The sequence below is a fragment of the Scyliorhinus torazame genome, chromosome 7, assembly GCF_047496885.1.
Source record: "Scyliorhinus torazame isolate Kashiwa2021f chromosome 7, sScyTor2.1, whole genome shotgun sequence".
In the NCBI taxonomy this organism is placed as follows: Eukaryota; Metazoa; Chordata; class Chondrichthyes; order Carcharhiniformes; family Scyliorhinidae; genus Scyliorhinus; species Scyliorhinus torazame.
Window position 1 is genome coordinate 23459705 of NC_092713.1, and position 22311 is coordinate 23482015.

The 22311-nt window shown below is 62.4% G+C and overlaps 1 protein-coding gene across 1 annotated transcript in view; it reads right to left on the bottom strand.

Moving 5' to 3' along the window:
• The window catches only part of LOC140426089 (calcium-activated chloride channel regulator 1-like), an 84503-nt gene that overhangs the window by 55832 nt on the left and 6360 nt on the right, over window positions 1-22311 (bottom strand). The window contains exon 4 of the mRNA XM_072510432.1: window positions 20459-20567. Coding sequence (XP_072366533.1) covers window positions 20459-20567 — 109 coding nt within the window. The remainder of the gene's footprint in view (window positions 1-20458; window positions 20568-22311) is intronic.

Here is a 22311-nt window from a genome sequence, read left to right on the forward strand (position 1 = left end):
CAAGGACGGTAGCGGGAGATTGTGTATTGAGTCTGAAGAGATAGGAGAGGTCTTGAATGAGTACTTTTCTTCTGTATTTACAAATGAGAGGGGCGATATTGTTGGAGAGGACAGTGTGAAACAGATTGGTAAGCTCGAGGAAATACTTGTTAGGAAGGAAGATGTGTTGGGCATTTTGAAAAACTTGAGGATAGACAAGTCCCCCGGGCCTGACGGGATATATCCAAGGATTCTATGGGAAGCAAGAGATGAAATTGCAGAGCCGTTGGCAATTATCTTTTCGTCCTCACTGTCAACCGGGGTGGTACCAGGGGATTGGAGAGTGGCGAATGTCGTGCCCCTGTTCAAAAAAGGAACTAGGGATAACCCTGGGAATTACAGGCCAGTTAGTCTTACTTCGGTGGTAGGCAAAGTAATGGAAAGGGTACTGAAGGATAGGATTTCTGAGCATCTGGAAAGACACTGCTTGATTAGGGATAGTCAGCACGGATTTGTGAGGGGTAGGTCTTGCCTTACAAATCTTATTGAATTCTTTGAGGAGGTGACCAAGCATGTGGATGAAGGTAAAGCAGTGGATGTAGTGTACATGGATTTTAGTAAGGCATTTGATAAAGTTCCCCATGGTAGGCTTCTGCACAAAGTAAGGAGGCATGGGATAGTGGGATATTTGGCCAGTTGGATAACGAACTGGCTAACCGATAGAAGTCAGAGAGTGGTGGTGGATGGCAAATATTCAGCCTGGATCCCAGTTACCAGTGGTGTACCGCAGGGATCAGTTCTGGGTCCTCTGCTGTTTGTGATTTTCATTAATGACTTGGATGAGGGAGTTGAAGGGTGGGTCAGTAAATTTGCAGACGATACGAAGATTGGTGGAGTTGTGGATAGTAAGGAGGGCTGTTGTCGGCTGCAAAGAGACATAGATAGGATGCAGAGCTGGGCTGAGAAGTGGCAGATGGAGTTTAACCCTGAAAAGTGTGAGGTTGTCCATTTTGGAAGGACAAATATGAATGCGGAATACAGGGTTAACGGTAGAGTTCTTGGCATTGTGGAGGAGCAGAGAGACCTTGGGGTCTATGTTCATACATCTTTGAAAGTTGCCACTCAAGTGGATAGAGCTGTGAAGAAGGCCTATGGTGTGCTCGCGTTCATTAACAGAGGGATTGAATTTAAGAGCCATGAGGTAATGATGCAGCTGTACAAAACCTTGGTAAGGCCACATTTGGAGTACTGTGTACAGTTCTGGTCGCCTCATTTTAGGAAGGATGTGGAAGCTCTGGAAAAGGTGCAAAGAAGATTTACCAGGATGTTGCCTGGAATGGAGAGTAGGTCTTACGAGGAAAGGTTGAGGGTGCTAGGCCTTTTCTCATTAGAGCGGAGAAGGATGAGGGGCGACTTGATAGAGGTTTATAAGATGATCAGGGGAATAGATAGAGTAGACAGTCAGAGACTTTTTCCCCAGGTGGAACACACCATTACAAGGGGACATAAATTTAAGGTGAAAAGTGGAAGATATAGGAGGGATATCAGAGGTAGGTTCTTTACCCAGAGAGTAGTGGGGGCATGGAATGCACTGCCTGTGGAAGTAGTTGAGTCGGAAACATTAGGGACCTTCAAGCAGCTGTTGGATAGGTACATGGATTACGGGAAAATGATATAGTGTAGATTTATTTGTTCTTAAGGGCAGCACGGTAGCATTGTGGATAGCACAATTGCTTCACAGATCCATGGTCCCAGGTTCGATTCCGGCTTGGGTCACTGTCTGTGCGGAGTCTGCACGTCCTCCCCCGTGTCTGCGTGGGTTTCCTCCGGGTGCTCCGGTTTCCTCCCCGGTACGCACCACCCCCACCCCCCCCCCCCCCGGCACGCACCTACACCTCCCCCTCCCCGGCACGCAACCCCCCGTCCCCCTCCCCAGCAGTCATCCTCCCGTCCCCCTCCCCGGCACGCACCCCCACCCCCCCCCCCCCCCGTCCGCCTCCCCGACACGCACTACCTCGTCTCCCTCCCCGGCACGCACCTCCCTGTCCCCCTCCCCGGCACGCACCCCCCTATCCACCTCCCCGGTACGCACCCCCCCCCCCGTCCGCCTCCCCGACACGCACCTCCCTGTCCCCCTCCCCGGTACGCACCCCCCCCCCCGTCCGCCTCCCCGACACGCACCACCTCGTCTCCCTCACCGGCAGTCATCCTCCCGTCCCCCTCCCCGGCAACGCACCCTTCCCCCCTCCCCGGCTCGCACCTCCCCATCCCCCTCCCCGGCACGAACCCACCCGCCCCCCTCCCCAGCGTCCCCCTCCCCCCCCCCCGTCCCCCCCTCCCCCCCGTCCCCCCCGTCCCCCCCTCCCCCCCGTCCCCCCCCCCTCCCGTGTCCCCCCCTCCCCCCCGCCCCCCCCCCTCCCGTGTCCCCCCGCCCCCCCTCCCGTCCCCCCTCCCCCCCCCCCGTCCCCCGTCCCCCCTCCCCCCCTCCCGTGTCCCCCCCGTCCCCCCTCCCGTGTCCCCCCCGTCCCCCCTCCCCCCCCCGTCCCCCCTCCCCCCCCCCCGTCCCCCCTCCCCCCCCCCGTCCTCCCTCCCCCCGTCCCCCCGTCCCCCCCTCCCCCCCCCTCCCTCCCCCCCCCGTCCTCCCTCCCCCCGTCCCCCCCTCCCCCCCCTCCCTCCCCCCGTCCCCCCCTCCCCCCCCTCCCTCCCCCCGTCCCCCCCTGCCCCCCTCCCTCCCCCCCCCGTCCCCCCTCCCCCCCCTCCCTCCCCCGTCCCCCCTCCCCCCCCTCCCCCCCCTCCCCCCCCCTCCCCCCCCCCGTCCCCCCCTCCCCCCCCCGTCCCCCCCTCTCCCCCCCCCCCCTCCCCCCCCGTCCCCCCCTCCCCCCCCGTCCCCCCCTCTCCCCCACCCCTCCCCCCCCCCCCGTCCCCCCCTACCCCCCCCCCGCCCCCCCCCCTCCCCCCCCCGTCCCCCCCCCCGTCCCCCCCCCCGTCCCCCCCCGTCCCCCCCCTCCCCCCCCCGTCCCCCCCTCTCCCCCCCCCGTCCCCCCCTCTCCCCCCCCGTCTCCCCCTCTCCCCCCCCCTCCCCCCCCGTCCCCCCCTCCCCACCCCCCTCCCCCCCCCCCGTCCCCCCTCCCCCCCCCGTCCCCCCCTCCCCCCCTCCCTCCCCCCCCGTCCTCCCTCCCCCCGTTCCCCCCTCCCCCCCCTCCCTCCCCCCCCCGTCCTCCCTCCCCCCGTCCCCCCCTCCCCCCCCTCCCTCCCCCGTCCCCCCCCTCCCCCCCTCCCTCCCCCCGTCCCCCCTCCCCCCCCCGTCGTCCCCCCCGTCCCCCCTCCCCCCCCTCCCTCCCCCCGTCCCCCCCTCCCCCCCTCCCCCCCCCTCCCCCCCCCTCCCCTCCCCCGTCCCCCCCTCCCCCCCCCGTCCCCCCCTCTCCCCCCCCCCTCCCCCCCCTCCCCCCCCCGTCCCCCCTCCCCCCCCCGTCCCCCCCCTCTCCCCCCCCCGTCCCCCCCTCTCCCCCCCCCTCCCCCCCCCGTCCCCCCCTCCCCCCCCCGTCCCCCCCTCTCCCCCCCCCCTCCCCCCCCGTCCCCCCCTACCCCCCCGCCCCCCCCTCCCCCCCCCGTCCACCCCCCCCCCGCCCCCCCCGTCCCCCCCCCCTCCCCCCCCGTCCCCCCCTCCCCCCCCCCGTCCCCCCCTCTCCCCCCTCTCCCCCCCCCCGTCCCCCCCTCTCCCCCCCCCGTCTCCCCCTCTCCCCCCCCCCTCCCCCCCCCGTCCCCCCCTCCCCACCCCCCCTCCCCCCCCCGTCCCCCCTCCCCCCCCCGTCCCCCCCCCCCTCCCCCCCGTCCCCCCTCCCCCCCCGTCCCCCCCCTCCCCCCCTCCCCCCCCCCGTCCCCCCTCCCCCCCCCCTCCCCCCCCGTCCCCCCTCCCCCCCCGTCCCCGTCCCCCGTCCCCCCCGTCCCCCCTCCCCCCCCCCCCCCGTCCCCCCCGTCCCCCCTCCCCCCCCCTCCCCCCCCCCCGTCCCCCCCCTCCCCCCCCCCGTCCCCCCCCTCCCCCCCCCGTCCTCCCTCCCCCCGTCCCCTCCTCCCCCCCCTCCCTCCCCCCCCCCGTCCTCCCTCCCCCCGTCCCCCCTCCCCCCCCCTCCCTCCCCCCGCCCCCCCTCCCCCCCCTCCCTCCCCCCCCCCTCCCCCCCCCCCGTCCCCCCCCCCTCCCCCCGTCCCCCCCTCCCCCCCTCCCCCCCCCCTCCCCCCCTCCCCCCCCCGTCCCCCCCTCCCCCCCGTCCCCCCCTCTCCCCCCCCCTCCCCCCCCTCCCCCCCCATCCCCCCTCCCCCCCCCCGTCCCCCCCTCTCCCCCCCCCCTCCCCCCCCCCGTCCCCGTCCCCCCGTCCCCCCGTCCCCCCCCGTCCCCCCCTCCCCCCCGTCCCCCCCCTCCCCCCCCCCGTCCCCCCCTCTCCCCCCCCCGTCCCCCCCTCTCCCCCCCCCGTCTCCCCCTCTCCCCCCCCCTCCCCCCCCCCGTCCCCCCCTCCCCACCCCCCCTCCCCCCCGTCCCCCCCCCCGTCCCCCCTCCCCCCCCCCCCCCGTCCCCCCCTCCCCCCCCCTCCCCCCCCGTCCCCCCTCCCCCCCCCCGTCCCCCCCCTCGTCCCCCCTCCCCCCCCCGTCCCCCCCTCCCCCCTCCCCCCCCCCGTCCCCCCTCCCCCCCCCCATCCCCCCCCCGTCCCCCCTGTCCCCCCTCCCCCCCCCCGTCCCCCCCGTCCCCCCTCCCCCCCCCTCCCCCCCCGTCCCCCCTCCCCCCCGTCCCCCCTCCCCCCCCCCGTCCCCCCTCCCCCCCCGTCCCCCCTCCCCCCCCCCGTCCCCCCTCCCCCCCCCCCGTCCGTCCCCCCCCCCCCATCCCCCGTCCCCCCGTCCCCGTCCCCCTCCCCGGCACGCACCACTCCGCCCCCCTCCCCGTCGGTGATCCTCCCTTCCCCCTCCCCGACACTCACACCTCCCCGTTCTCCTCCTCGGCACGCACCTCCCCCCTCCCCGGCACGCACCTCCTCGTCTCCCTCCCCGTCGGTCATCCTCCCGTCCCCCTCCCCGGCACGCACCTCCCCGTCCCCCTTCCCATCGGTGTTCCTCCCGTCCCCCTCCCCGACACTCACACCCCCATCCCCCTCCCCGGCACGCACGCCCCTGTCCCCCTCCCCGGCACGCACGCCCCTGTCCCCCTCCCCGGCACGCACGCCCCTGTCCCCCTCCCCGGCACGCACGCCCCTGTCCCCCTCCCCGGCACGCACCCACCCGTCCCCCTCCCCGGCACGCACCCCCCCCATCCCCGGCACGCACCTCCCCGTCCCCCTCCCCGTCCCCCTCCCCAGCAGTCATCCTCCCGTCCCCCTCCCCGGCACGCACACCCCCCCCTACCCGGCACGCACCTCCCCGTCCCCCTCCCCGGCAGCCATCCTCCCGTCCCCCTCCCCGGCACGCACCCCCCCGCCCCCCCGTCCCCCTCCCGGGCACGCACCTCCCCATCCCCTTCCCCGGCACGCACCCCCCCTCCCCGGCACGCACCTCCATCCCCCTCCCCGGCACTACCCACCCGTCCCCCTCCCCGCCACGCACCCACCCGTCCCCCTCCCCGCCACGCACCCACCCGTCCCCCTCCCCGCCACGCACCCACCCGTCCCCCTCCCCGCCACGCACCCACCCGTCCCCCTCCCCGCCACGCACCCACCCGTCCCCCTCCCCGCCACGCACCCACCCGCCCCCCTCCCCGGCACGCATCACCCCCGCCCCCCTCCCCGGCACGCATCCCCCCCATCCCCGGCACGCACATCCCCGTCTCCTTCCCCGGCACGCACCCCCCCGCCCCCCTCCCCGGCACGCATCCCCCCCGCCCCCCTCCCCGGCACGCATCCCCCCCGCCCCCCTCCCCGGCACGCATCCCCCCCATCCCCGGCACGCACACCCCCCGTCCCCCTCCCCGGCACGCACACCCCCCGTCCCCCTCCCCGGCACGCACCTCCCTGTCCCCCACCCCGGCACGCACCCCCCCGCCCCCCTCCCCGGCACGCACCACCTCGTCCCCCTCCCCGGCACACACCTCCCTGTCCCCCACCCCGGCACGCACCCCCCCGCCCCCCTCCCCGGCACGCACCCCCCCGTCCCCCTCCCCAGCAGTCATCCTCCCGTCCCCGGCAGGCACATCCCCGTCCCCTTCCCCGGCACACCCCCCCCCCTCCCTCCCTGGCACGCAACTCCCCGTTCCCCTCCCCGGCAGCCATCCTCCCGTCCTCCTCCGCGGCACGCACCCCTCCGTCCCCCTCCCCGGCACACACCTCCCCGTCCCTCTCCCCGGCACGCACCTCCCCGTCCCCCTCCCCGTCGGTCATCCTCCTGTCGCCCATCCCGGCACGCACCTCCGTCCCCCTCCCCGGCACTTAGCCCCCCGTCCCGCTCCCCGGCACGCACCTCCCCGTATTCCACCCCGGCAGTCATCCTCCCGTCCCCCTCCCCAGCACGCACCCCCCTGTCCCCTTCCCCGGCACGCACTTTCCCATCCCCCTCCCCGGCACCCACCCCCCCCCTCCCTGGCACGCACCTCCCCATCCTCCTCCCGGGCACACACCTCCCCGTCCCCCTCCCTGGCACGAAACCCCCCGTCCCCCTCCCCCTCCCCGGCACGCACCTCCTCGTCACCCTCCCCGGCAGTCATCCTCCTGTCCCCTCTCCCGCATGCAACCCCCCTCCCCTCCCCGACACGCACACCCCCGTCCGCCTCCCCGGCACGAACCTCCCCGTCCCCCTCCCCGGCACACACCACCTCGTCCCCCTCCCCGGCAGTCATCCTCCCATCCCCCTCCCCGGCACGCACACCCCCGTCCCGCTCCCCGGCACGTACCTCCCCGTCCCCCTCCCCGGCACGCACACCCCCGTCCGCCTCCCCGGCACGAACCTCCCCGTCCCCCTCCCCCTCCCCGGCACACACCACCTCGTCCCCCTCCCCGGCAGTCATCCTCCCATCCCCCTCCCCGGCACGAACCTCCCCGTCCCCCTCCCCGTCGGTCATCCTCCCATCCCCCTCCCCGGCACGCACACCCCCGTCCCGCTCCCCGGCACGCACACCCCCGTCCCGCTCCCCGGCACGTACCTCCCCGTCCCCCTCCCCGGCACGCACACCCCCGTCCGCCTCCCCGGCACGAACCTCCCCGTCCCCCTCCCCCTCCCCGGCACACACCACCTCGTCCCCCTCCCCGGCAGTCATCCTCCCCTCCCCCTCCCCGGCACACACCACCTCGTCCCCCTCCCCGTCGGTCATCCTCCCATCCCCCTCCCCGGCAGGCACCCCCCGACCCCCTCCCCGACACTCACCCCCCCCGTCCACCTCCCCGGCACGCACCTCCCGGTCCCCCTCCCCAGCACGCACGCCCCCGTCCCCCTCCCAGGCACGTACCCCCCCGTCCCCCTCCCCGGCGCGCACCCCCGTCCCCCTCCCCGGCACTCACCTCCCCGTCCCCCTAACCGTCGGTCATCCTCCTGTCCCCCATCCCCGGCACACACCCCCCTGCCCCCCGTCCACCTCCCCAGCACGCACCTCCCCGTTCCCCTCCCCGGCACGCACCCGCCCCCCCCTCCCCGGCACGCACCCCCCCATCCCCCTCCCCGGCACGCACCCCCCCGTCCCCCTCCTCGGCATTTAGCCCCCCGTCCCCCTCCTCGGCACTTAGCCCCCCGTCCCCCTCCCCGGCACGCACTTTCCCATCCCCCTCCCCGGCACCCAACCACCCCCCCCCCCCCCCCCTCCCTGGCACGCAACGCCCCATCCTCCACCCGGGCACGAACCCTCTCGTCCCCCTCCCCGGCACGCACCTCCCAGTCCCCCTCTCCTCGGCACGCACACCCCCGTCCGCCTCCCCGGCACACACCACCTCGTCCCCCTCCCCGGCAGTCATCCTCCCATCCCCCTCCCCGGCACGCACCTCCCCGTCCCCCTCCCCGTCGGTCATCCTCCCGTCCCCCTCCCCGGCACGCACCTCCCCATCCCCCTCCCCGGCACGCACCTCCCCATCCCCCTCCCCGGCACGCACCTCCCCATCCCCCTCTCCGGCACGCACCCCCCCATCCCCCTCCCCGGCACTCACCCCCGTCCCACTCCTCGGCATTTAGCTCCCCGTCCCCCCCTCTCCCCCCCCCTCCCCCCCCCCCCCCCCCGTCCCCCCCCCCCCCGTCCCCCCGTCCCCCCGTCCCCCGTCCCCCCGTCCCCGTCCCCCTCCCCGTCGGTGATCCTCCCTTCCCCCTCCCCGACACTCACACCTCCCCGTTCCCCTCCTCGGCACGCACCTCCCCCCTCCCCGGCACGCACCTCCTCGTCTCCCTCCCCGTCGGTCATCCTCCCGTCCCCCTCCCCGGCAGGCACCCCTCCGTCCCCCTCCCCGGCACGCACCCCCCCGCCCCCCTCCCCGGCACGCACCCCCCCGTCCCCCTCCCCAGCAGTCATCCTCCCGTCCCCGGCAGGCACATCCCCGTCCCCTTCCCCGGCACCCCCCCCCCCCCCCTCCCTCCCTGGCACGCAATTCCCCGTCCCCCTCCCCGGCAGCCATCCTCCCGTCCTCCTCCCCGGCACGCACCCCTCCGTCCCCCTCCCCGGCACACACCTCCCCGTCCCCCTCCCCGGCACGCACCTCCCCGTCCCTCTCCCCGGCACGCACCTCCCCGTCCCCCTCCCCGTCGGTCATCCTCCTGTCCCCCATCCCGGCACGCACCTCCGTCCCCCTCCCCGGCACTTAGCCCCCCGTCCCGCTCCCCGGCACGCACCTCACCGTATTCCACCCCGGCAGTCATCCTCCCGTCCCCCTCCCCAGCACGCACCCCCCTGTCCCCTTCCCCGGCACGCACTTTCCCATCCCCCTCCCCGGCACCCACCCCCCCCCCTCCCTGGCACGCACCTCCCCGTCCCCCTCCCTGGCACGAAACCCCCCGTCCCCCTCCCCTCCCCGACACGCACCTCCCCGTCCCCCTCCCCGGCACGCACACCCCCGTCCGCCTCCCCGGCACACACCACCTCGTCCCCCTCCCCGGCAGTCATCCTCCCATCCCCCTCCCCGGCACGAACCTCCCCGTCCCCCTCCCCGTCAGTCATCCTCCCATCCCCCTCCCCGGCAGGCACCCCCCGACCCCCTCCCCGACACTCACCCCCCCCGTCCACCTCCCCGGCACGCACCTCCCGGTCCCCCTCCCCAGCACGCACGCCCCCGTCCCCCTCCCAGGCACGTACCCCCCCGTCCCCCTCCCCGGCGCGCACCCCCGTCCCCCTCTCCGGCACTCACCTCCCCGTCCCCCTAACCGTCGGTCATCCTCCTGTCCCCCATCCCCGGCACGCACCCCCCTGCCCCCCGTCCACCTCCCCAGCACGCACCTCCCCGTTCCCCTCCCCGGCACGCACCCGCCCCCCCCCTCCCCGGCACGCACCTCCCCGTCACCCACCCCGGCACGCACCTCCCCATCCCCCTCTCCGGCACGCACCCCCCCGTCCCCCTCCTCGGCATTTAGCCCCCCGTCCCCCTCCTCGGCATTTAGCCCCCCGTCCCCCTCCCCGGCACGCACCCCCCCCGTCCCCTTCCCCGGCACTCACTTTCCCATCCCCCTCCCCGGCACCCAACCACCCCCCCCCCCCCCCTCCCTGGCACGCAACGCCCCATCCTCCACCCGGGCACGAACCCTCTCGTCCCCCTCCCCGGCACGAACCCCCCGCCCCCCCCCCGTCCCCCTCCCCGGCACGCACCTCCTCGTCACCCTCCCCGGCAGTCATCCTCCTGTCCCCTCTCCCGCATGCACCCACCCTCCCCCTCCCCGGCACGCACCTCCCAGTCCCCCTCTCCTCGGCACGCACACCCCCGTCCGCCTCCCCGGCAGTCATCCTCCCATCCCCCTCCCCGGCACGCACCTCCCCGTCACCCTCCCCGGCAGTCATCCTCCCGTCTCCCTCCCCGGCACGCACCTCCCCATCCCCCTCTCCGGCACGCACCCCCCCATCCCCCTCCCCGGCACTCACCCCCGTCCCACTCCTCGGCATTTAGCTCCCCGTCCCCCTCCTCGGCACGCACCTCCCCGTCCCCCACCCCGGCACGCACCTCCCCATCCCCCTCTCCGGCACGCACCCCCCCGTCCCCCTCCTCGGCATTTAGCCCCCCGTCCCCCTCCTCGGCATTTAGCCCCCCGTCCCCCTCCCCGGCACGCACCCCCCCGTCCCCTTCCCCGGCACTCACTTTCCCATCCCCCTCCCCGGCACCCAACCACCCCCCCCCCCCCCCTCCCTGGCACGCAACGCCCCATCCTCCACCCGGGCACGAACCCTCTCGTCCCCCTCCCCGGCACGAACCCCCCGCCCCCCCCCGTCCCCCTCCCCGGCACGCACCTCCTCGTCACCCTCCCCGGCAGTCATCCTCCTGTCCCCTCTCCCGCATGCACCCACCCTCCCCCTCCCCGGCACGCACCTCCCAGTCCCCCTCTCCTCGGCACGCACACCCCCGTCCGCCTCCCCGGCACACACCACCTCGTCCCCCTCCCCGGCAGTCATCCTCCCATCCCCCTCCCCGGCACGCACCTCCCCGTCACCCTCCCCGGCAGTCATCCTCCCGTCTCCCTCCCCGGCACGCACCTCCCCATCCCCCTCTCCGGCACGCACCCCCCCATCCCCCTCCCCGGCACTCACCCCCGTCCCACTCCTCGGCATTTAGCTCCCCGTCCCCCTCCTCGGCACGCACCTCCCCGTCCCCCACCCCGGCAGTCATCCTCCCGTCCCCCTCCCCGGCACCCACCCCCACCCCCTCCCTGGCACGCACCTCCCCATCCTCCTCCCGGGCACGCACCCTCCCGTCCCCCTCCCGGGCACGAACCCCCCCCGCCCCCCCCCCCGTCCCCCGTCCCCCTCCCCGGCACGCACCTCCTCGTCACCCTCCCCGGCAGTCATCCTCCTGTCCCCTCTCCCGCATGCACCCCCCCTCCCCCTCCCCGGCACGCACCTCCCTGTCCCCCTCCCCGGCACGCACACCCCCGCCTGCCTCCCCGGCACACACCTCCCCGTCCCCCTCCCCGTCGGTCATCCTCCCATCCCCCTCCCCGGCACGCGCCTCCCCGTCACCCTCCCCGGCACGCACCCCCCCATCCCCCTCCCCGGCACGCACCCCCGTCCCCCTCCTCGGCATTTAGCCCCCCTTCCCCCCCCCCCCCCCCCGGCACGCACCTCCCCGTCCCCCTCCGCGTCGGTCATCCTCCCGTCCCCCTCCCCGGCACGTACCTCCCCGTCCCCCTCACCGGCACGCACCTCCCCCCCTTCCCCCTCCCCGGCAAGCACGTCCTCGTCCCCCTCCCCGGCATGCACGCCCCTCCCAAGCACGCACCTCCCCATCCCCCTCCCCGGCACGCACCTCCCCGTCCCCCTCATCCGTCGGTCATCCTCCCGTCCCCCTCCCCGGCACGTACCTCCCCGTCCCCCTCACCGGCACGCACCTCCCCCCTGTCCCCCTCCCCGGCAAGCACGTCCTCGTCCCCCTCCCCGGCATGCACGCCCCTCCCAGGCACGCACCTCCCCATCCCCCTCCCCGGCACGCACCTCCCCGTCCCCCTCATCCGTCGGTCAACCTCCCGTCCCCCTCTCCAGCACGCACCTCCCCGTCCCCCTCCCCGGCACGCACCCCCCCCAGTCCCCCATCCCCGTCACGCACCCCCCCCCCGCCCCCCGTCCCCCTCCCCGACACGCACCTCCTCGTCTCACTCCCCGGCACGCACCTCCCCGTCCCCCTCCCCGGCACGCACTCCCCCCCCCTCCCCGGCACGCACCTCCACGTCACCCTCCCCGGCACGCATCCCCCCGTCCCCCTCCCCGGCACGCACCTCCCCATCCCCCTCCCCGGCACGCACCTCCCCGGCCCCCTCCACGGCATGCAACCCCCCGTCCCCCTCCCCGGCACGCACCCCCGTCCCCCTCCCCGGCATTTTGCCCCCCGGCACGCACCTCCCCGTCCCCCTCCCCGTCGGTCATCCTCCCGTCTCCCAGCCCCGGCACGCACCCCCCCCCCCGTCCTCCACCGCGGCACGCACCTCCTCGTCCCCCTCCCCGGCAGTTATCCTCCCTTCACCCTCCCCGGCACGCCCCCCCCCCCCCCCCGTCCCCCCGTGCCCCTCCCCGGCACGTACCTCCCCGTCCCCCTCCCCGGCATGCACCTCCCCCGTCCCCCTCCCCGGCACGTACCTCCCCGTCCCCCTCCCCGGCACGCACCTCCCCCCGTCCCCCTCCCCCGTCCCCCTCCCCGGCAAGCACCTCCCCGTCCCCCTCCCCGGCACGCACCTCCCCGTCCCCCTCCCCGGCAGTTATCCTCCCGTCCCCCTCCCCGGCACGCACCCCCTCCGTCCCCCTCTCCGGCACGCACCTCCCCATCCCCCTCCCCGGCACGCACCTCCTCGTCCCCCTCCCCGTCGGTCATTCTCCCGTCCCCCTCCCCAGCACGAAACCCCCCGTCCCCCTCCCCAGTGGGGGGTTGGAGAATCGCGCCCTCTGTTCCTAAATGTTGAACACTTCAGCACAAGAACACAAGTAAGAGGAGCAGTTGGTTATATATATATATAGATATAAATGATTTGGGTGAGAATGTAGGAAGCATGGTTAGAAAGTTTGGTGACATCAAGATTGGTGGCGTAGTGGACAGTGAAGAAGATTAGATAAGATTGCAACAGGATCATGACCAATTGGGCCAATGGGCCGATGAATGGCAGATGGAGTTTAATTTGGATAAATGTGAGGTGATGCATTTTGGTGGATCAAAATCAGGGCAGGACCTACTCAGTCAATGGTAGGGAGTTGGGAAGAGTTACAGAACAAAGAGATCTCGGGGTACAGGTTCATAGTTCCTTGAAGGTGGAGTCGCAGGTGAACAGGATGGTGAAGAAGGCATTCAGCCTGCTAGGATTTATTGGTCAGAATATTGGTCAGAGTTGAGACGTCTTGTTGAAGTTGTACAAGACATTGGTAAGACCACACATGGAATACTGTGTTCAGTTCTTATAGGAAGGATATTGTAAAACTAGACAGAGTGCAGAAGAGATTTACGAGGATGCTACCAGGACTTGATGGTCTGAGTTATAAGGAGAGGCTGGATAGGCTGGGACTTTATCCCCTGGAGCGTAGGAGACTGTGACAGTTGAGGAGTATTTATCTAAGATCTGACTGATTAGTCGAGGTTGTAAGCTACCAGACAAAGTCTTGTGAATATCTAAAGTAAGACTCGCTATATGGGAGATCCAATTATAGTATACACAATGTGCCTTGTGTTCACTACCTTCAGTGTACAGGAGAGACTGTGACTTCGATGACTATCTTATCCTTAACGTGACTAAATAGTTCTAATTCTTGAGAGCTAGGCATGGGCAAGTGACCCTCCAGATAGCCTCAAAGGGTGAGAATATGATGAGTCTTAGTTAAATGTCACTCTTATTTAGTAAAATAGACACGGATCTGTATGGTAAAATATATACGCAATTTATTTAAAGAAAAAGGGTTATACAAGTGTTTTGATAAATGATACAGTTTGACAGATACAGGATACGTGATGAGTTAGCCTGTGACCTTCTTAACTACATAATTAATTAAGCTACAAACGTTTCATACTCACAACGGCTAGTTGTCTCGGAATTCGATGCTCAGTCACGAGCAGAATTCTACGAGTCGAGACTGCAGTTTGAACACCCAGTAATATCCGAAACACTTCTCCAAGCGAAACTCTAACTTTCGCAGCTTTTGCTTGAATATTTATATTGTTTTTACACTCAGGGAGAGCTCGGGAGTTCGAGGGGAGCCTTAGCATAGCCCCTGCTTCTGAAAAACAAGTTAACTCCCCACAGTTATTTCGAGACAAAGAACAGTCTCTCTCTTGGTTGGCAAGGCCTTAGTTCCAGGGAGGCCTATCAGGGCACCTGTTTCTAAAGATTCGAGGTTGATACCTCTGGTAGCTATCTCCAGAAAATCACCAGCCTCCTTTCTTGGCAGGGTCTCTTGCCAAGGAGCAGCCTCCCTTAGTGGCAAGGCCACTAGACAAGCAATAACTTCCCTTAGTGGCAAAGCTTATTTCCAGACAAGGCCACAAGACTTGATGAGTTCACTGCATCTGCACTCTTACACAGATAATACATATTAAAAAACATTATTGCGATAAGTAATGGTTTACATTGATAATGGACTCATCAGTCATCAGTTTTTAATCTAGGGTTAAATAAATGATTTAATATCGCATCAGCTCTGATCAGCTTATAATATAAAGTGAATATATGATTTAATATAAAATCAGTTCTGATCAGCCTTTAATATAGGTGGATGCCGCCACAAGACTTAGGGGTGAACTTATAGAGGACTTTAAAATAATTGGGAGCATAGATAAGGTAGATAGTCAACATGTCAGGGGCTGTTTAGCACAGGGCTAAATCGCTGGCTTTGAAAGCAGACCAAGGCAGGCCAGCAGCACGGTTCAATTCCCGTACCAGCCTCCCCGAACAGGCGCTGGAATGTGGAGACTAGGGGCTTTTCACAGTAACTTCATTTGAAGCCTACTTGTGGCAATAAGCGATTTTCATTTCATTTCATTTTCATTCTTTTCCCAAAGGTAGAGGTGTCTAGAACTAGAGGGCACAGGTTTAAGGTGAGAGGGGAGAGATACAAAAGAGACCAGAGGAGAAATTTCTTCACACAGCGGGTGGTGAGCATCTGGAACAGGCTGGCAGAGGCAGTGTTAAAGGTGTGAAAGATTTTGCCTTTTATAAAGCAGTTAGACAGTTCCATGGGCAGGGTGGGTATAGAGGGATACGGGCCAAATGCAGGCAAATGGGACTAGCTTAGTGATAGAAACTGGGCGGCATGGACAAGCTGGGCCGAAGGGCCTGTTTCCATGCTGTAAACATCTCCTTAGCTCAATCCTAAATGATTGGCTGCTTATCCTAGCCGTGAATCTGTGATTTTGGATTCCCCAACCAGCAAGAACAAGCTCTTGGTCTCCACCCTCTCGAGCCCCCTCGGAATCTTGTACGTTTCAATGAGATCACCTCTCCTTCTTCTAAACTCCAGAGAACAAAGATCAATACAGCACAGGAACAGGCCCTTCGGCCCTCCAAGCCTGTGCCGGTCATGATACCACCCTTGGCCAAAACCCTCAGCACTTCCTTGTGCCGTATCCCTCTATACCCATCCTATCCAAGTGTTTGTCACGATGCCTTTTGAACGGCGTTAATGTATCTGCTTCCACAACCTCCCCTGGCAACGCGTTTCAGACACTCACCACCCACTGCATAAAAAACCTGCCTCGCATATCTCCTCTAAACTTTGCCCTATGGACCTTAAACCTATGCCCCCTGGTGACTAACCCCTCCATCTGGGAAAGAGTGCCTGCCCACCCACTCTATCCATGCCCCTCATAATTTTGTAGACCTCTATCAGGTTACCCCTCAACCTCCGTCTTTCTAATGAAAACAGTCCGAGTCTATTCAGATTCTCCGCATAGCTAACACCCTCCAGACCAGGCAACATCCTGGCAAACCTCCTCTGCACCCTCTCCAAAGCCTCCACATCCTTCTGGTAGTGTGGCGACCAGAATTGTGCGCAATATTCCAAGTGCGGCCTTACCAAGGTTCGATACAACTGTATACTCAGTGCCCTGTCCAATGAAGGCAAGCATTCTGTATGCTTTCTTGACTACCTTGTCCACTCGTGTTGCCACCTTTAAAGATCTGTGGACCTGCACACACAGATCTCTCTGACTTTCTATATTCCTAAGAGTTTTGCCATTTACAGTATATGTGCCCTCTATGTTAGACCTACTAAAATGCATTACCTCACATTTGTCCGGATTAATTCTCCAACCTATCTATGTTCTGCTGTATTTCTGACAATCCTCAACACTACCTGCCGCTCCACCAACCCTGGTGTCATCCACAAACTTACTAATCAGACCGGCTACATTTTCCTCCAAATCCTTTATGTACACTACAAACAACAGAGGCTTAAGCACCGATCCCTGTGGAACACCACTAGTCACAACCTTCCATTCAGAAAAACACCCTTCTACTGCTACCCTTTTCCTTCTGTGACCGAGTCAGTTCTGTATCAATCTTACCACCTCACCTCTGATCCCGTGTGACTTCACCTTTTGTACCAGTCTGCCATGAGGCACCTTGTCAAAGGCTTTACTGAAGTCCATGTAAACAACATCCACCGCCCTCCCCTCATCAATCATCTTTGTCACCTCCTCAAAAAACTTGATCAAGTTATTGAGGCACATCCTCCCCTTCACAAAACCATGCCGTCTATCGCTTATGAGTCCATTTGTTTCCAAGTGGGTGTAAATCCTGTCCCTGAGAATTATCTCCAATAATTTACCTACTACCGACGTGAGGCTCACCAGCCTATAGTTACCAGGATTATCCCTGCTACCTTGCTTAAACAGCGGAACCACATTAGCTATTCTCCAGTCCTCTGGGACATCACCTGTAGCCAATGAGGATACAAAGATGTCAGTCAAGGTCCCAGCAATTTCCTCCCTTGCTTCCCTCAGTATTCTGGGGTAAATCCCATCAGGCCCAGGAGACTTATCTGCCTTAATGTCTTTTAAATCACCCTACACCTCCTCCTTTTTGATGTCAACATTACCCAGACTATCCACACACCCTACCCAAGAATCATCTTCCACAAAGTCCTTTTCTTTGGTAAACACTGATGCAAAGTACTCATTTAGTACCTCACCCATTTCTGCTGTCTCAACGCATAGATTCTCCCCACTGTCCTTAAGTGGCCCAATCCTTTCCCTGACCACCCCCTTGCATTTTACATATGAATAAAAAGCTTTGGGATTCACCTTAATCCTACTTGCCAAGGACATTTCATGACCCCTCCTAGCCCTCCTAATTTCCTGCTTCAGTACCTTCCTACTTTCTTTATACTCTTCCAGGGTTTCGACTATCCCTATCCTTCTAGACCGTACAAAAGTCTCCTTTTTCTTTTTCACGAAGTTCACACTGTTTCTTGTTATCCAAGGCTCCCTAAACTTCCCATACTTATCCTTCGTTCTCTCGGGAACGTGACTTTCCTGATCAACTGTCACTTCAAAGACTCCCACATGTCCGATGTTGACTTACTATCCAACAGCCGCACCCAATCAAAATCTTTAATTCCTGTCTAATGTTATCGTAATTTGTCTTTCCCCAGTTTAGCACCTTAACACGAGGGTTACCCTCATCCCTGTCCAAAACCCTTAAAACCTACGGAATTGTGGTCACTACTCCCAAAATGTTCCCCTACTGAAATCTCAAACACGTGTCCAGGCTCATTCCGAAATACCTGGTCCAGTACTGCCCCATCCCTAGTTGAACTCTCTACATATTACATTAAGAAGGCTTCCTGGATACACCTTACAAACTCTGCCCCATCCTAACCCCTGACACTAAGTGAGTCCCAGTCAATATAGAGGAAATTAAAATCCCCTACCTGTTACTTTTGCACCTGTCCAAAATCTCTCTACTTACCTGCTCCTCTGTCTTTCGCATGCAGTTGAGAGGCCGATAATAAATGCCTAACATTGTGATTGCCCCCTTCCTGTTCCTGAGCTCTACCTAGATTGCCTCATTTTATAAGCCCTCCAAGATGTCCTCCCGCAGTACGGCTATAATATTCTCCTCAACCAGTAATGCTACTCCCTCTCCCCTTTTACAGCCCCCTCTATCTCTCCTGAAGCATCTATATCCTCCAACGTTCAGCTGCCAATCCCGCCCTTCCTTTAACCATGTTTCTGTGATACCCACAACATCGTAATTCCAAGTACTAATAAGTGCTCTATAGGCCTAATTTTCTCAGCTTCTCCTCATAGCACAACCCCATGTCCCAGGGACCAATTTAGTGAACCTTCACTTTACCACCTCCAATGCAAACATATCTTTCCTTAAATATGCAGACCAAAACCGCACGAGCTGGGAAAAGTTTGTTATCTCTGCCAGCCGGTATTGCCAGCATAATTGGTTTAAAACTTTCTGGACCCCACTTTTTGGGGCATGGGGATTTCCTGCAGGACCTGCCCGCGCCGGTTCTGTTGCAGATGGGTAGCATGCAAATTTGGTGTTCCTACAATTACCATAATTGTAGCTTGGGGCCAAGTGAGTTCCATGCTTCGTGCTGCTTCTGCACCCAGCAAGGGGTCGAGGAGCAAGTGCTAAGAGCATGAGCTGAAGCCAGTCTGCTTTACTTAAAAGCAGTCTATCTGTCTCAAACAGTAATGGTGTTGGAATTTAAAACATGCAGGGCAAACACCAGAGAAGAAGGAGGGTTGCAAAGTGACTCATGTGGCACTGGAGGCCTTGGCAGTTGAGGTGGACAGGAAGAGAGACATCATGTCTCCTTCGGGACCTAGGAGGCCTTAAGCACCACCCTCAGAGCAGACTGGAAGAAGATGGCCCGGCAGGTCAATTCGCAGAGTGTTGACCTGAGGACCTGACAGCGATGCTGCAAGAAACCTGATGACCTCACGCAAGTGGGCAAGGTCATTGAACGCATCTTCACATTGAATCTCCCAATCGGCCAGAACAGCAATCTCTCACAGTGCTTAATTCACCTTTCCCTAACACTCACCTTCTTGAGCCGGCACCCCAGCATCTACTGGAAGTCATTTGAGAAGGTGCCACATCAAAGGTTAGTGTGTAAAATAAAAGCTCATGGTGACGGGGTAACATATTGACATGGATAGAAGATCGGCTGGCTAACAGGAAACAGATGGTAGGCAGAAATGGGACTTTTCCTAGTTGGCCACAGGGGTGCCACAGTGATCAGTGCTGGAGCCTCAACCGTTTACACTTTATCCAAATGACTTGGATAAAGGGAGCAAAGGGATGGTTGCCAAATTTGCGGATAACACAATGATAGGTAGGACAGTAAGTTGTGAAGAGTAAGCAAGGAGGCTACAAAGGGATATAGATAAGGTAAGTGAGTGGGCAAAGATCGGGAAAATGTGGGGAACTGTCCATTTTGGAAGAAAACGTGAGGAAAAAAAATCATATTCTCTAAAAGGTGATAGATTTCAGAGATAAACGCAGGTTACTGCGGATGCTGGACTATGGAACAAAAACAGAAAATACTGAACAATCTCAGCAGGTCTGACAGCATCTGTGGAGCGAGAAGGGAGCTCATGTTTCGAGTCTGAATGACTCTTTGTATAAGCTGGAGAGAACTGGAAATAGGATGAGATTTATATTGTGGGCGTGGGGAGGGTAGAGTGGGGCAGTGGGGCTGGATGAGGGGGCCAGTGATAGGTGGAGATTGACAAAGATGTCATGGACAGTAAGACAAAGGGAGCGTAAATGGGGGTGATTAATGCTATGAAGGGTGCTGATAGTGGCACATAAAGAGATTAGAATGTGTTAATGGCAGAACAAAGGTGAGCAGTGTGTCAAAGGACAACTAGGAACGGGGAACAGATATCTCAAGTGGGGGAGGGGGGGCAATGGTGAGGGAAAAACAGATCAATGGAAGAAATGAAAATGAATTGATAGAAATAAAAATGGGGTGAAGGTGGACGAGAGAGTTCACAGTCTGAAATTGTTGAACTCAATGATAAGTCCGGAGGGCTGTAACGTGCCTAATCGGAAGATGAGGTGCTGTCCCTCCAGTTTGCGCTGGGCTTCACTGGAACATTGCAGCAGGCCAAGGGCAGACATGTGGACGTGAGAGCAGGACGGTGAGTTGAAATGGCAAGCGACAGGTGGAGCTGGGTCCCGCTGTGGACGGACCGGAGGTGTTCTGCAAAGCGGTCACCCAGTCTGCGTTTAGTCTCTCCGATGTAAAGCTCTTGGGGGGGGTTTCTCCGGGTCTGCTAGCCAGCCATGAGAATCATGATGGCACTTAGACAGTGCTTTGCATGACCAACGGACATTCACAGTCGACGAGGTAGTTTTGAAGGATCATCACTGGTGCTTTGTACAAAACCTGGCAATCAATTTGCTCACAGCAAGGTCTGACAAAGTTCAATAACGATCAGCTGATATTGGCCAGCACACCAGAGACAACCATCCTGCTCTTCTTTAAAAGCAGTGGTTAGCACTGCTGCCTCACTGCGTCAGAGACCACGTTTCAATTCCAGTGGTGTCACTGCACTTGTAATCCAGAGGCCTAGGCTAACGCTCGGGGGTCATGGGCTCAAATCCCACCACGGCAGCTGGTGGAATTTCATTAATCTCTGTGGAATATAAGGTTTGTGTCAGTTATTGCGACCATGACAACTATCATAAATTGTTGTCAAAACCCACCTGGTTCACTTTAGGGAAGGAAATCTGCCGTCCGTACTTGGACTTAATTGGCTGCACTGGGCTTTGGAATGCCCAGTGGTCAGGAAAGGTGCTACATAAATGCAAACCTTTCAAGTAATTGTCATCTTGCCTGGAAATCTCGAAAGCTGTTTTGTTTTTACTGAAGAACATTCAGCTCGAGTTGTCCTACCTCGTCGCTTCAGGAACTCCATCGTCCGATATATAAAAAGGCTCCAGATCATTATATTCTTCAAACACTCCCCACCGAAATAGGGCCCACTCGTGAACGAATACTCGCCCTGCAAAAACAAAGTGTGTTTGTTGTTCAAAATTGTGAAAATTGCTTTCACTTTCTGTGAAGTAGCAATGGTGCTTCAGAAAAAATAAACTGGGCCAAGGTCCTCTCAGGCATGTTAAATGCACCATCAGCGGCATGAGGTTATTCTGTGGCATGACAAAAATAAAGAATATTCAATGCCCCCCTGTTCATGGTGGTTTCTGCAGCAATGTCACTGAGCATGGCACAGAATTGGGGTGTCAAAGGATCCAGCCGAAAACTTTAGTTCTCTAACTTCCTGATGGGAAAGGAGCCTGGAAACTATGTTTTTCAGTTGTAACATTGCGGGGCGCAGTCCAGAGAAGGGTGGCCTGGATGGCACAGTGTTTACCACTGATGCCTCGCAGTGCCAGAGATCAAGATTCAATTCTGGCCTCCGGTGACTATCTGTGTCGAGTTTGCACTTTCTCCCCATTGTAATGATATGTATATAGTCAGTATAGTGAAGGGTTAATAATCACATCTATGTTTAAATCAAACAGTGGAGGGCATTACTAATTCACTGTATAAAAGACAGCGGGCGGGATTCTCTGATCCTGAGGCTAAGTATTGACGCCATCGGAAACGCCGTCACCCAAGATCCGGGTTGGAGAATCGGCGGAGGGCCGCGCAAATTGCAACCCGCCGCCCCGATGCCGGGTCGCAATTCTCCGCAAAATCCGCACCATTGGGGCCGGCGTGGTTGGCGCGGCGCCGGTCGGGGGCCGTTCTATGCAGCCCCTCCCCCTGCGATTCTCCGGCCCAGATGGGCCGAGTGGGCGTACAAAAATACCCGAGTCCCGCCGGCGGCATTCTAACAAGCTCTGAGCCAGCGGGACCTCGGCGTTGAAGGGTCCGGGAGCGGCCTGTGGGGCCGGTGGGACTGCGCATGCGCGTGTTCGTGCCTCCAAGGGCCAGAATTGCTGATGCTGGGGCCGTGTTGACGCCATCAAGAAACGCCACGCCGTTTCCGATGGCGTCAACACTTAGCCTCAGGATCAGAGAATCCCACCCAGCAATTCTGGCCCCTACAGGGGGCCAGCACGGCGTGGAGTGCTTCACGCCGCTCGAGCTGCTGATCCGGCTGGAGCGGAGTGGGTCCGGCGCGAACCCACACTTGCGGGTGTGTTTAAGGCCACCTAAAAGTGCGCAAAGCCCCTCCAAGTATAAGAAGGAACCCCCACGAGAGATTCGCTCCCTTGGATTCGGCTCTCAAGTGGAGAGACCCATCGACCAGCATCACCAGAAACAAGTAAGTTCAAGGTCAATGCTCGCTACCAGACGGACGACCTTAGCTGTTCTCCTGCTACCTCTTCGAACCCAACAGCCTCAGATCCGAACAACGGCCATTGTTTCTCTGACTAAGTGGGCACACGAAGTTAAGTATAGGCGTTAGCGTTAGAGATAGTTTAGTTTGTAGTACTGTTGTGCATGAGTAGATCTTACTGTGTGTGTAAATCAATAGTATTGACTTTGAACTAACTAACTGGCGTATTGGCTCTTTGATCAGTATTCGGGTTGAACCTTGTGGCGGTATCGAGAGATACCTGGCGACTCTGAAAGTAGAAACATAATTAGGATTAAGAAAGGTGACCATATTGACCGCCATATTTATAACCAGATAAACAGAGCAACATTACTGGCGACATCTGATGGGACTCGACCTAGAAGTGGCTTTGTCACTCCGAGAGAACCCAAATTTGAATTAGAATCCAATTGGAAAAAGA